This window comes from Ictidomys tridecemlineatus, chromosome 2 (genome assembly GCF_052094955.1).
Source record: "Ictidomys tridecemlineatus isolate mIctTri1 chromosome 2, mIctTri1.hap1, whole genome shotgun sequence".
NCBI lineage: Eukaryota > Metazoa > Chordata > Mammalia > Rodentia > Sciuridae > Ictidomys > Ictidomys tridecemlineatus.
The window spans coordinates 91,849,267-91,862,699 of record NC_135478.1 but is presented as its reverse complement, the minus strand read 5'-3'; the positions used below and the strand labels follow the sequence as shown (position 1 = coordinate 91,862,699).

Here is a 13,433-nt window from a genome sequence, read left to right as displayed (position 1 = left end):
ATGTACAATTTTTTTCAAGATCCTGCCTTTAATTCTTTTAGGTATATACTCAGCAGTGGACTCCTGGATCATATGGTAATGCTGCACTTAATTTTTTGAGCAATCACAATCCCGTTTTCCACAATGGCTGCATCAGTTTATTTTAGATTTTTCCTTTTTTTCTTTTTTTCAGTGCCCAGGATTGAACCTAGGGCTTTGTACATGCTGAGCGAGTGCTCTACCTCCAAACTACATCCCCAGTCCTTCCTTATTTTGAGACAAGGTCTTCCTGAGTTGCCCAGACTCACCTTGAACCTGCAATCCTTTTGCCTCAGCCTCCTGAACACTAGGAATATATGGGCATGTGCCATGGTCCCCAGCTGGTAACACCCTTTTTTAATTGTCTCTTGATACACTGTCCATGGGCATTCCTAGCAAGTACAGATGAAACTATTCCCATATTCCCTCTGCACACAAGGATGTCTCCGTCACACCCTCAGTGGGACCTGTTCTGTGAGCTTCTTTTCTCAGAAGCAGATGAGCCAACTAAAGCAATCCAAGCCTGCCTCTCATCCAAACCACCCTGCCCTCCTCGGATGGAGCCAGCAGGCCAGATGGAAGCCTTCTGTTGTTTTTTGCTAACAGGCAGTTATTCCTCTCTGGTTCACATTCAGTGTCTTTAGAAACTCATCGCTCCCCATATTCTGTCCACAAGATCTAGCTAGGGTGGGGCTGGCCCTGCCCCAGGCTCCAGAGGAAGGCGCATGAACCAGGCCTGGCCAACCAGAACATCAGCCTCCTGACCCAGCTGGCTAACTCAAGGATGACATTCAGACCAAGAAAAGTCAGTACAGGGTCTGTATGAGAACTGCTGAGAAGCAGTAGCTCTGTTCCTGTAGTTTTGAAGGTGGCAAGCTAGAGGCGAGAGCTCAAAATGGGGCTGTCTTGACAAATTTGGGGACCTTGCCTGAGAATGAATCCAACTTGGGAAAATGAGGCTGAGAGGGAGGTGAAGCTTGAGCCTAGTGATTTTCCTGGAGTCCCTGAATCTGCTTCCATCTTTAGACAGTGCATCTCGACTTCCCAATTGCGGAAGCATATTCCATTCTGTCCCATGATGCTTTGCCAATTTGGGTTTAGAGTCTTCACTGCAGAGGCAAGTGTCAGAATCCAGATAAAGGGGGCAAAGAAGGGAGGTTTCCTTCTGGGCAAACTTAACCATGTTAGTTAAGAAGAGAAGCTGAGAACCCTGGCGTCATTATTACCACCTCTTGCCCAAGGCACTCCTACTTAAAGACACCAAAACCAAGGATCTGAAGCCTGCTTGAATGATCCCTTCATCAAACTAGCAACTAAACAGAAACCCCAAAATATAGATCTCTGAACACCCAACACCAGGTTTTTCTACCAACTAAGACTCTAAAGCATTATTTTAAACAACTTCAGGGGTGGATAACTTATACACCATAAAATTCACCCACGTGAAGAGTAGAATTTAGGGACTTTTATACAGTTACCAACTTTTACAACTATCACAACATCTAGTGTTAGAACATTCATGCCATCACCCAATAAGATTTAGAATGTCTATTAGCAGTCATTCCCCATTTCCTCCTCTTCCAAGCCCCTGGAAACCACTAATCTCCTTTCTGTCTCTATAAATGTATCTTTTCTGGATATATCATATAATTGGAATCATTATAATATGTGGTTTCTGCATCTGGATTCTCTGACTTAGCATAATTTTTTGAGGTTTTTCTATGATAGAATATATCAGTATTGTTTTATTGCTAATCAGCAGATATACTGGTTGTTGGACATTTGGCTTATTTCTACTTTTGGCTTATTGTGAACAATGCTGCTATGCCCATTCACGTACCAGTTTTGTGTAGACGTATTTTCATTTCTTTGGGTAGATACCTAAGAATGGAATTGCTGGTTTGTACAGTAAATTTCTAACTTGGTGCAATGGCACACACCTGTAATCCAAGTGACGTGGGAGGCTGAGACAGGAAGATCACAAGTTTGAGGCAAGCCTTAGAAACTTAGCAAGACCCTATCTCAAAATTTAAAAAAATTTAAAAAGGAACAGAGATGTAGCTCAGTGGTAAAATGTGCCGTGTACCAATTTTAAAAGAAAAAAATTAAAGAAAATTCAAAACTGCTGAACTGTTATTTTTATTTCTAACCTTGGAAGCATTTGGATTGGATCTTAGGAGATACTCACCCCAAACTGGGAGTCAGCTCTCTGCAGACAGAGCCATTTGCTTCTTAAACCAGCTTATTAAATGTGATTGACTCCCACATCAAGTTGCTACCTCTAAAAATAACCCCGAGTGCCCCAGGCAACAATGCAGACAGACAACTGTGGAGGAAAGGACTCCATTCTGCAGCCCCAAACAGGCCCCAGTCCCCCATCTATCTAGTTCAAGACCAATCCAAACAAATAAACACTTGATAGAACACCTAAAGGTGGAGCTAGGGTTGTGTGTGAAGGGGTTAACTATAAAGAAAATATTTCCAGCAATGAGTCAAATGCTAACATGTTTAGTTTTCTAAGAACAAAAACAGAATCTTAATACACGACTTGATTCTGTCATAAATGATGTCCTATTGTGGTCCTAATTCATAAATGACTGACATTGAGCCTACAGAGCTATTTTTCTTTATAATTTTTTAATCTACTGCTTATTTCATTATGAAATATTTCAGGCATACAAAAAAGACAGACAATCCCATAATTAATACCTACCTTCTCACCCTTAAGAGTAGTGCAAAGAGAGTTGAAAGGACCTATATTATTCCTAGACAGTATTCCTATCTCTACCCACAAAAATGTTTTTTTTCCCCCCTGTGGTTTTTTTTTTTTTTTTTTTTTTTTTTTTTTTTTTTTTGGTAGTGCTGGGGATTGTGCATGCTGAGTAAATGCTCTGCCACAACCTCACTTCTGCACCCTATACTGGTTCTTTCTCTGACACGTAGGCATTGCTCCCTTCTCCCTCAGCATTGCTCCCCTCTCCCTAAGGATTGCTCCTGCTTTGCCCCTGAGCTGGCTTTAGCCAATGGGAGTCTCAAGCAGAGGACTGGAAGGTGAGAGGAGAGAGAAGCTGGAACATTTGTTCTTCCTACTTCCTTCCTGTTCTAGTATATCCTTCAACCACTAGAGCTTTTGACTGCAGCTCCTCTTCCCCAGCAATAAGCAATGGCCAGCTCAGATGACTCCACCTTCCCAGTGCTCTCCTCTTAGGGACAGGACAAGTAATGACTCCCTGCTGTGGCCAACTACAGGAGCCTCCCCCTTAAACTGCCCACACCTCTGAAAATCCTCTGTTCTTTTTAGTAAGATGCTTTTGACAAAATTGCTTGCTTCCTGCCAGGGCTTTGCTACACTAAATTTGGTCCCCTTTTACACCTGTACCATATACATATGTATCATTAAATAAAACATAGTTACTTTTTGTTTTGTTTTGGCTTTTTGTTTTTGTTTTTGCTGGGTACTCGGGATTGAACCCAGGAACACTTTACCACTAAGTTACACTGCCAGTCCTTTTTTGAGACAGGATCTTGCTACATTGCTGAGATTGGCCTCTAACTTGGGATCCTCCTGCCTCCACCTCCCAAATCACTGGGATTACAGGCATACACCACCTTTCCTGATTCATAATGTTGTTTTGAATGTTTTTACCTTTATTATAAAAGGCATATTGTACATACCTATCTACAACTGCAACTTTTTGCTCAACATTAATATGTCTAGGTCCAGGGCTGGGGCTGTAACTCAGTGGCAGAGTGCTTGCCTCGCACATATGAGGCACTTTCAATTCTCAGCACCACATTAAAAATAAATAAATAAAATAATAAAGGCATGCTGTTCATCTACAACTATAATATATATATATATATATATATCTCCAATTTATTCTATTGATACCTCTATTCTGCATGTTCAGTCATAAACATTATTGTACAGATCTGCTACAAAGTTTTTAACTGTATGTATATATATTATTTATAAAAATGTAGATAGGATTCCATTTGGATTAGGAAAAAAAAATAAAAGGAATTGTGCTAACATCAGCTTTGTGAGTTGTGATGTCCCTTGCATCTTTCCTGCATGTCTAATTACCATTCTCCATATGTAGGAAACACAAACAAGAAAGTTTCCAACATAGGATGATGGGAGCTCTGCCACCTCCCCTGTCCTTTGAGGTCCCACACTCCACCCCAGAGGGAAGGTAAGGTTAATGAGTCCAGGTCCCAGCAAGGCTGTGAAACATCTGGCAGCACCTTCTTAACACAACTAGGCTGGGTCATGAGATCCAGAACGTGGGACTCAAACCTCTGGAGTCAAAATTTCTTGTAAGAATTGCTACACATGGGCTGGGGTTGTAGATCAGTGGTAGAGTGGTAGAGCACTTACCTAGCATGTGTGAGGCACTGGGTTTGATTCTCAGCACCATATATAAAACAAATAAATCAATAGAGTCCATCAATAACTAATAAAAATATTTTTAAAAAAAAGAATTGCCAGACAGGAATCTCATGGAATCTACAAACAGGGCTCTGGCCAAAGAGTGTTAGAAGGTAGCAATCTGGTAATTTACAACAGAGCCATGGATACCACCAAAGTGTGGTGCCTTCTGATGTGCTTTTTGCTGGTAGTAAATTTTCATGAGATTACTTTTACATAGCTTGCTTTCTAAGAAATCATATTAGAATAGATTTTTGGATGCTGTCTATACTTAACTAGGACCTGTCACCACAGAAACACTACCCGGGTTGGCAAGTTGAGTTCACATGAAATATATTGATTCTCTACTGAGAAAGGTTCTGAGTCATGTGCTAGGATCAATTAGTGATATCTGTAATAGGAGTAGTAAGTGGGGGTATATACTCCCCTATTCATCCCCAGCCCTTCCTTGTGTATTCTATACACAGCAGCCAGAGAGATGCCCACTTCAACTGACAGTAAAAAGTGCAACTGTGGGGTAATAGGACCTATTTTATGAGGTTTTAATGAGATAGTACTGAACTTCCTGCCTTTAGCCCACCTCCCTGTATTTTTTTTTTTTTTTTTGGCAGTGCTGGGAATGAAATCTAGGGCCTCATGCATGCTAGGCAAGCACTCTCCCACTGATATAACCCCAGCCCTTCCCTGTGTATTCTATACACAGCAGCCAGAGAGATACCCACTTCAACTGACAGTAAAAGTGCAACTGTGGGGTAACAGGATCTGTTTTATGAGGTTTTAATGAGATAGTACTGAACTTCCTGCCTCTAGCCCACCTCCCTGTTTTTTTTGTTTTGTTTTGTTTTGTTTTGGCAGTGCTGGGAATGGAACCTAGGGCCTCATGCATGCTAGGCAAGCACTCTACCACTGATATAACCCCCAGCCCCTCCCTGTGTATTCTATACACAGCAGCCAGAGAGATGCCCACTTGACTGTCAGTAAAAAGTCAAGGTCTTTATAAGGTCCCTGTCACCCTGTGAGATCGGGATTTAGGAAAGGCTGCTTTAGACTACTTCTTCCTATGCTGGGAGGAACAGGGTCAGGTTTCCAGGGATATAAAAAAGGAACTGCTCATTAAATTACCTGCCATGAGTTGGTAATTGACCTTCTGTGGTCACACCATAGGTCAAAAGGCCAGGTTCTCAGGCTGATAATCAATTCACCAGATTGGCCAAAACCCAACTGCCCAAAAACTACATCGTCATGGCAACAACTTTCCCCAGAATCCAGATGCAAATTAAGCCTGAAGAAAACTGATTCTCTAGAAAACATTCCGCTTGAAGTCCCAGACCTTGTTGGGGCTTTCTGTGAAGGAGGGGAAGTTCCAAAGACCTTTCAAATCCTCCAGAGTCTGAGAATTGGGCTTCCTCTTTCCTTCATTTCAAAAAGAGAAACAGATAAAACACAAAGACACCAAAATCAGACAGAAGCAAACATGAAACCCCCAAATCCCAGATTCTCAGGCAGATGTAGGAAAATTTAGACTGACCAGGATTTTCTGGTGCAAAAAAAAGTCCTTTCTAATTGTTTACCTTCTTAGTTGTAACCTCTAACCTCACCCTTCCCTGTGTAACCTCCTTGTTCCTCAGTCACTGTCTCAGGTCAGAGTCTCTGTCCAATACACTCACAACACACACCCAACTCATTACATGCAGTTCCAGGGACTTTCAGACCAGGAGTTCAGAGATCTCAGAAGTATAGAAGACAGAGAGGAGCCTCCCAACATGTGAAGAACTAATTTTACCACTAAATAGCTGTGTGAGGCCAGCTCAATCAATGAGCATGTCCAAGCTTCAGCTTCCTCATCTATGAATTAAAGATGTAGGTGGTGCTTTGCTCCAATGATTTTTTTTTTTTTTTTTTTTTTTTGGTACTAGAGATTGAACCCAGGGGCACTTAACCACTTAGCCACATCCCCAGCCCTTTTTTTGTATTTTATTTTGAGACAGGGTCAAGCTGAGTTGCTTAGGGCTTCACTAATTTGCTGAGGCTGGCCTTGAACTCATGATCCTCCTGCCTCAGCCTCCTGAGTCACTGGGATTACAGGCATAAGCCACCATGCCTAGCCAGTCAATGATCTGGACCCCCAGGAAGCCATCTGTCACCAGCCTCTGACCCAACAGCTGACCACCAAAGCCTGTAACCAGCCTGTAACCTCTTCCCCAAAGTAAGATCCAATCTACCATCTCTAAAGAACTGAGCAGCTGTCATTCTTTCCACTACAACCCTTGCTGAACACCAAGGGATAAAGTCCAGACTCAGTTCCCAATGCCTCTGTCCCTGACACACCTGAGCATCCAAGACATCAAAAGGAACATAACAACAAATCAAAGGACTACTTTGCAACCTCTTCCTGCCAAGACTTGCTTTCTAATTGCTGTTAATTGCAATAATTGCATAGCTCTGAAGTTTAAGGCTCCTCCTCCTCCCCCCCACCCCCTCCTAGTCTGAGGCAGGGCAAAGGAAAGGAGTTACAACAACAAAAGCTCCACACAGCACATCTCTTCTTTTCTGCTCCTGACCTTAAGATTTACTCTGTGGGGCTGGGGATGTGGCTCAAGCGGTAGCGCGCTCGCCTTGCATGCGTGCGGCCCGGGTTCGATCCTCAGCACCACATACCAACAAAGATGTTGTGTCCGCCGAGAACTAAAAAAAATGTTAAAAAAAAAAAAATTCTTAAAAAAAATAAAAAAAAAAAAAGATTTACTCTGTGACTCCATGTCTGGACATGAGCTTAGAGTTCAGTGGGACAAAGCCTTAAGACATGACTTAGAGAGCTAGGCGTGGTGGTACACGCCTGTAATAGCAGTGCCTTGGAGGCTGAGGCAGGAAGATGGCAAATTAGAGGCAAGCCTCAGCAACTTAGCAAAACCTTGTCTCAAAATAAAAATTAAAAAGCCAGGGATGTAGCTCCACCGAGTGCCCTGGGTTCAATTCCAAGTACCAAAAAAATAAGTAGAAGTTGTTGTTGCTGAGCTGGGCACGGTGGCATGCACCTGTAGTCCCAGCTATTGAGGAGGCTGAGGTGGGAGGGTCACTTGAGCCCAAGAGTTCAAGGCCAGACTGGGCAATATACATCTCTAAAAAAGCAGAATTAGTCTTCTCCATGAAGGTGGAACCAAAAGTGTCCCCTAAGAACCAGGAGGAATCCAAGCTCTATACCTGAAGAAAATGCTGGAAGCAAAGAAAGGGATGACAGTCCTGGGTACCTTCTCTTCTACACATGGCTGAAACAGCACCTCATTTCCTGCCCAGGCTTCCCAGCACCCCCTATCCACTGATTGGGACCTACAGTTTCATGTTTAGAAAGGCCCATCACACCCTTGGCAACCTCCTCTCACCTCCTCTGGACACTGTAACCCAACTACAGACAATAGCTACATGGACAGGAAAAATGTCAGTGCTCCAAATGAAGAGAAGAGGGGAGTGGAACAGGGGTGTGATGTGATTTCATGCAAACAAAGCATAACCCCTGGGGGGAAAAAAAAAACCTTGCGGTTGGAGAATGAACATCAAATATAGTCCCTGGGTCTTTCTTGGTCTATCACCAAGATTTCCTGGGGCATCTTTAGTCATCAAAGTAGGTAGCTAAGGCCTCTATCAGGAACAAAGCTACCGATGGGACTCCTGACAGCAATGTCCTTCTCTTAAGGGATGCATCATACACCCACCCTCACCCCACCTGAGTACATCTCTGGGCCAGAAAGGTGAGGTTGGGTGCAGCCTCTATGACTGGGTGAGGCAGCCCAGCTGTCAGAACTGAAAAGTGCCAACCACAACACAAACACAATCTGCAGCAGCCTAGAGAGGCAGGCATCACACTAGAGTTCCCAAAGGCAGGAAATGGGGATCCCTAATCCCCAAGCACAGTCTAGGGGTTCAAGGTGAACTGCTCCCAAACACATCTCCCAAAATGGAGCTGCAGAAGGAGACAGCTGCCCTGCCAGAGGGAGAGGAGTGATCAAGCTGCTGAAAGCAGATATGGTGGGTGGCATTAGGAGAGACCCCTGCGGCAGTGGGTGCTGAGCTGTTCCCTTTGAATCCTAGCACCTACCGGCCTCTTCAGACTTGATCCACATGGGCACAACCTGGAATTTGCTTTCGGAGGCCACAGACCAACTTTCTACAGTGAATAAGGTACTCAGAGCAAAGAGCAGGTGAGATGGAAGGAGAATGGGGTCTTCGACAGGTCGCCCCAGGAGGGTAAAGAACTGAAACGCTGGGAGATGGGAGGGGGTTGGTCCATGGACCATCAGCGCCCAGGGGCTAACCAGGAGCACTCTGGGTCCCTAATCGCCCCACCTCCCCGGCTCCGCGGGAGGGAAGGAAGGGGAAGACACTGCACTGCAAGTAGCAGAGTTGCAGGACTAGGTGGTCCGGCCCTACCTGCAGTTCCTGAAATTCTCCCTCCAGCTCGTGCCACTCGCGCTCGCAACACTCCAGCTGCCCCGACATGGTGCAATGGTGCAAGGCGGTGGCGGCCGAGGCTGCTCCCTCAGCGTTGCCCCGCCACCACCAACACCCCACGCCCGCCCGCCAGTCCGCCGCCTTCAGAAGCACCAGCTGTTCCTGCGCAGCCAGAGCCACGCGCACACCTGACGTCACGGTCCCCGCCCCGGCGCCCGCCCCACCCCCTCGCCTGAGAGACCGGGCTCTGCGCGTGCGCACACGCCTCTCAGCTCTGTACTGCGCTCAGAGTGCCCGTCCCGTACTAAGTCGTTTTCCTGGGCTTAGCTGTGTCTGCCGCTGCCCCCTTGGGAGTATCTCGGCGCCTCCAGGATCCCTCCCTTCTCTGACGGGTTGCCTGAGGAGTTTTGCTTTTACAAAGCTAATGTTACTTAGGTTGTGATTTGGGAAGCGTGGCTGGTGGGGGTTGAAAAGATTTGGGGAGAGATGAAAGTTCACTATTACCACCAGTACCCTTTAACATTGCCAACCTGGCCCATGGCCAGTGCCCTGGAATGCTAGTTGACAATGCCCATGTAGCAAGGTTGGGGACAGGGCAGGGAAGCCTGTCATTTCATATTATTATTTATTGCAACCTATACATTCTAGATTCCTGCCCTCTAAGACACTGGGTGACTCTTAACAGTTATTTCTGTCACTCGCTGATTGACACAACATCCTCCTAACTAATTTAATCCAGTTACATTCCCTCCTCTGCAAAATTACAAATCTGTCCCAACCTGTCTTTTCAGTCCCATCTCCTACCTTGATGACAGATCTTGCTCTCCAGCCATTGTTTTTTGTCCTCCTGGCCTTGCATGGAATGCTCTTCCCTCTAAATTCTCATATGGTTCCCTCTTTCTCATGACCAGAGTCTCAGTTCATTTGAAACCTGTATTATTTTCTTAGGGCTGTGGTAACTACAAACTGGATGATTTAAGTACCACAAACTAGGTGGCCTACACCATAGAAATGTATTTCTCTCAAGTGTATTTCAGGCTGAAAGACTGAAATCAAGGTGTCAGCTGGGCCGTGCTACCTCTGAGTCTCTGGGAAGAATCTTTCCTTGTTTATGGTGGTGGCTTTCCATCCTAGGTGTGCCTTGGCTTGTAGCTTCACCACTCCAATTTCAGATCTGTGTCAGATGACCTTTGGTGTGTCCTCTCCTGTTATCTATTCTAGTATGTCATCTCAACTAATCACATCAGCAAAGACTCCATTTCTAAATAAGGTCACATCTGAGGCTAGAATTATCACCTCTGAGCAAAGACCCTCCATGAACCACCAGAAGTTCACACTTCCCCCCAAGTCACTTGATATATTGCCTGCTTTATTTCCTTCATGCAAGTTAAACATTATATGAAGTGGTTTGGTTCCCAAATCTGTTGTATATCTCCTGTTTGCGTGAATAATCTCCATGAGATCTCAGGGAACTCATTTTTGTCTTGGTTGTCATTGAATCTCCAGTTTCAGCCATTGTAGACACTCAATTAATATTTGTTGAGTGAATGGAAGAAATGAACTTTAAAGATCACCCACCATAGGCTCACAATACTACCAGGTGTGGTGGTGTAAACCTGTAATCCCAGCAATTCGAGAGGCGGGGACAGGAGGACTGCAAATTCAAGACCAGTCTCTCAACTTAGCAAGGCCCTATCTCAAAATAAAAAATAAAAAGAACTGGGGATGTGGCTCAGTGGGTAGGCCCCTCTGAGTTTAATCCTAGTATCAAAAAAGAAAAAGGAGGAGGAAGAGGAGGGGAGGGGAGGAAAAAGAAAGACTCACAATGTTTTGGGTTTATAGATGCCTCCAAGAATGAGAAAAAATGTACATATGAGCCACTTGTGATGGCGCACACTTATAATCCCAGCAGCTCAGGAGGCTGAGATAGGAGGATCATGAGTTCAAAGCCAAAGTGATGTGCTAAGCAACTCAATGAGACTCTGTCTCTAAATAAAATACAAAATAGGGCCAGGGATGTGGCTCAGTGATAAAGTGCCACTGAGTTCAATCCCTAGTACTGCCCCAAAAAAGCACATATGCACACATATGCACTTGAAACCTTATTGAGCCTAAAAGGGGATGCAATCTTCCTAAGATCTAACCAGTGGCACACACCTGTAATCCTAGCAGCTTAGGAGGCTGAGGCAAGAGGATCACAATTTCAAAGCCACCCTCAGCAATTTATCAAGGTCCTAAGCAATTTAGGAAGACCCTGTCTCAAGATAAAGTATAAAAAGGGCTGGGGATGTGGCTCAATGGTTTAGCACCCATGGATTCATTCCCTGGTACAAAAAAATAATAATAAAAAATAATAAATAATTTTGAATTAAGGTTCTAATATGTGACTCCCAAACAAGTAATATATCAATTAATAAATCAAACATACCCAAGCTCATTGGTGGGATATGGACAATCATATTCAAAACTGTTTATTGTATTGCAAGTGAGTATCAGACCCTAGGGTGGGTAGTGCATAAAGTTCATGAAGTTTGGTTGCTGTCTTTCCATAAGTACTTTCCAGGATCCAATGCCGGAATGAAAAACCTGAGCTAGGCACAGTGAACATAGGTAACCCTAGCCAGTCAGGAGGCTGAGCCAGGATGATCCCAAATTTTGGGTCATCCTGGGCTAGACCCTGTCTCAAAACAAAACAAAACAAAACAAAAAAATGGCTGGGGTTATAGCTCAGTGGTAAAGCACCCCTAGTTTTCAATTCCAAGTAGTAGAAAGAAAGAGAGAGAGAAACTGAAGAGAAACAATCCCTCATTTATCTATTCTAAAAATATTCACTGTGGTTGTCACTGTTCCAGGCTTTGGGGATAGAGCAACTAACAAAACAAGACAAAAACTTCTGTCTTCATGGAGTTTAGATTCTAGAGAGTCTAAAAATCCAACATAAAGCATTTATGGGCTTTTGTTTGTTTTTGTTTTTGTAGTGAAAAGGATTGAACCCACAGCCTCAGGAACACTAGGCAAATACTCTACCTCAGAGCTACATCCTCAGTGCTGTGTTTTGTTTTGTCTTTATAGAGAAAACTTCAGACATACCCAGAAGCAGACAGAACAGCGCCCAACACTCAGTTTCAACACATCAACTGATAGCCAATCTTATATTATCTACATCTCTACCCATTTGTTTGCCTTTTGTATTATTTTCAAGTAAATTTCAGACATCATATTCGAAGAATTACTTTTTGTAAGATTTAGTGAAGTAAAGTTTATATATAATAAAATTCACTCTTTTTGATGTACAGTTGCATGAGTTTTGATAAATACATAGTTATGTATGTGATCACATACCAAAAAAGGACAGTTCCTGGTGTTCACTTCCTAGTGGTCTTCTAGTTCATTAATCTTTTCTTCTAAAAACGTCTAATCCACCATTAATCCTATCCCAACTAGAAGTTATACTTGGATCTTTTTTATATCTTCTATACCACTACTTAACCTTGTAAATATGTGAAACACAGTAACTATTTTATTTTATTTAATTTATTTATTTATTTATTTTTTGAGTTTGACAAAATTTATTTGTATTTTAGTAAAGACATTCATCTCAGTCATTTCTCTCTCCTCATCTTGACCTTAGGTTAATATTTCATTTGGGTCAAGAAAAGAATATGTAGGAGAGGGATGTTATTTTAACAAACAGTAAAATGGACAAAATGGATAGTCTGCCTACATAAAAGTAAGTTAAATTCATGTTTCTTGATATAATTAAATCATGTTAAGAACTAATAGTTGTATATACATTTCCATTGTTTTACTTGGGGCTCTTTCTAAACTTAAATGCAAGTGAACAAGAGTTAGGAATATATACAGGCTGCTTCTCTGGAATTATTACCAATTAAAAGAGCTCAGTGAGTTAATTACCACCAATAAAATAGTTTGAAGCTGCCTCCAAATTTAACATTGTAGGAGTTTTCAAGGAAATCACATTACCATATTTTTATTGTCTGTGACTATGCTTTTAATGTGTTTGTCACATTAAAAAATAATGTCCATATACAATACAAAAATACAAAACAAACACCTTATGACACAAATCTTAATAGTATATGTGGTGGGAGATTTCATAAAATGTAATTGAAGATGCATCTTCTTTCCTTCTATTTTTAGTACCTAAAATGTGCTTTTGAGAAGACGCTGGTCAGTAAAAAAAAAAATATATATATATATATATATATATATATATATGTATATATATATATATATATATCAAATAAACCATAGGATTATACTAATAAGAAATCCTGCAGTAAGTTCAATTTAAATTGGGTTTAACAAGTTAGTAACTTACAGAAAGTGCATCTTCTCATGTTGTCTTCATACAATGTTAAATTTCTCTCTCTCTCTCTCTCTCTTTTTTTTTTTTTTTTGGTGTTTATACATTTTAAAAAATAAAAACCAGCCAAATGCTTAAGTATTATATACATTTAAATTGTTGGTGGTGGTTTGTATTTTAAAAGAAACAGCTTCCTTATGATTTGCCTCA

The 13,433-nt window shown here is 42.4% G+C and overlaps 1 protein-coding gene across 6 annotated transcripts in view; it reads right to left on the bottom strand.

Annotated features, from left to right (window-relative positions):
* The window catches only part of Tmem120b (transmembrane protein 120B), a 68,008-nt gene that overhangs the window by 33,139 nt on the left and 21,436 nt on the right, over window positions 1-13,433 (bottom strand). For 3 of the 6 annotated variants that reach the window (XM_021729311.3, XM_013360482.4, XM_078039237.1), the window contains exon 1: window positions 8,876-9,079. The exons of 1 other annotated variant lie outside the window; for it this stretch is intronic. In XM_021729311.3, the coding sequence (XP_021584986.1) occupies window positions 8,876-8,944 (69 nt within the window). In that variant the 5' untranslated portion in view covers window positions 8,945-9,079. Of the gene's footprint in view, window positions 1-8,875; window positions 9,081-13,433 lie in introns of those variants that run through there. 2 more of the 6 variants (XM_021729310.3, XM_005329589.5) reach the window with 2 other exon arrangements.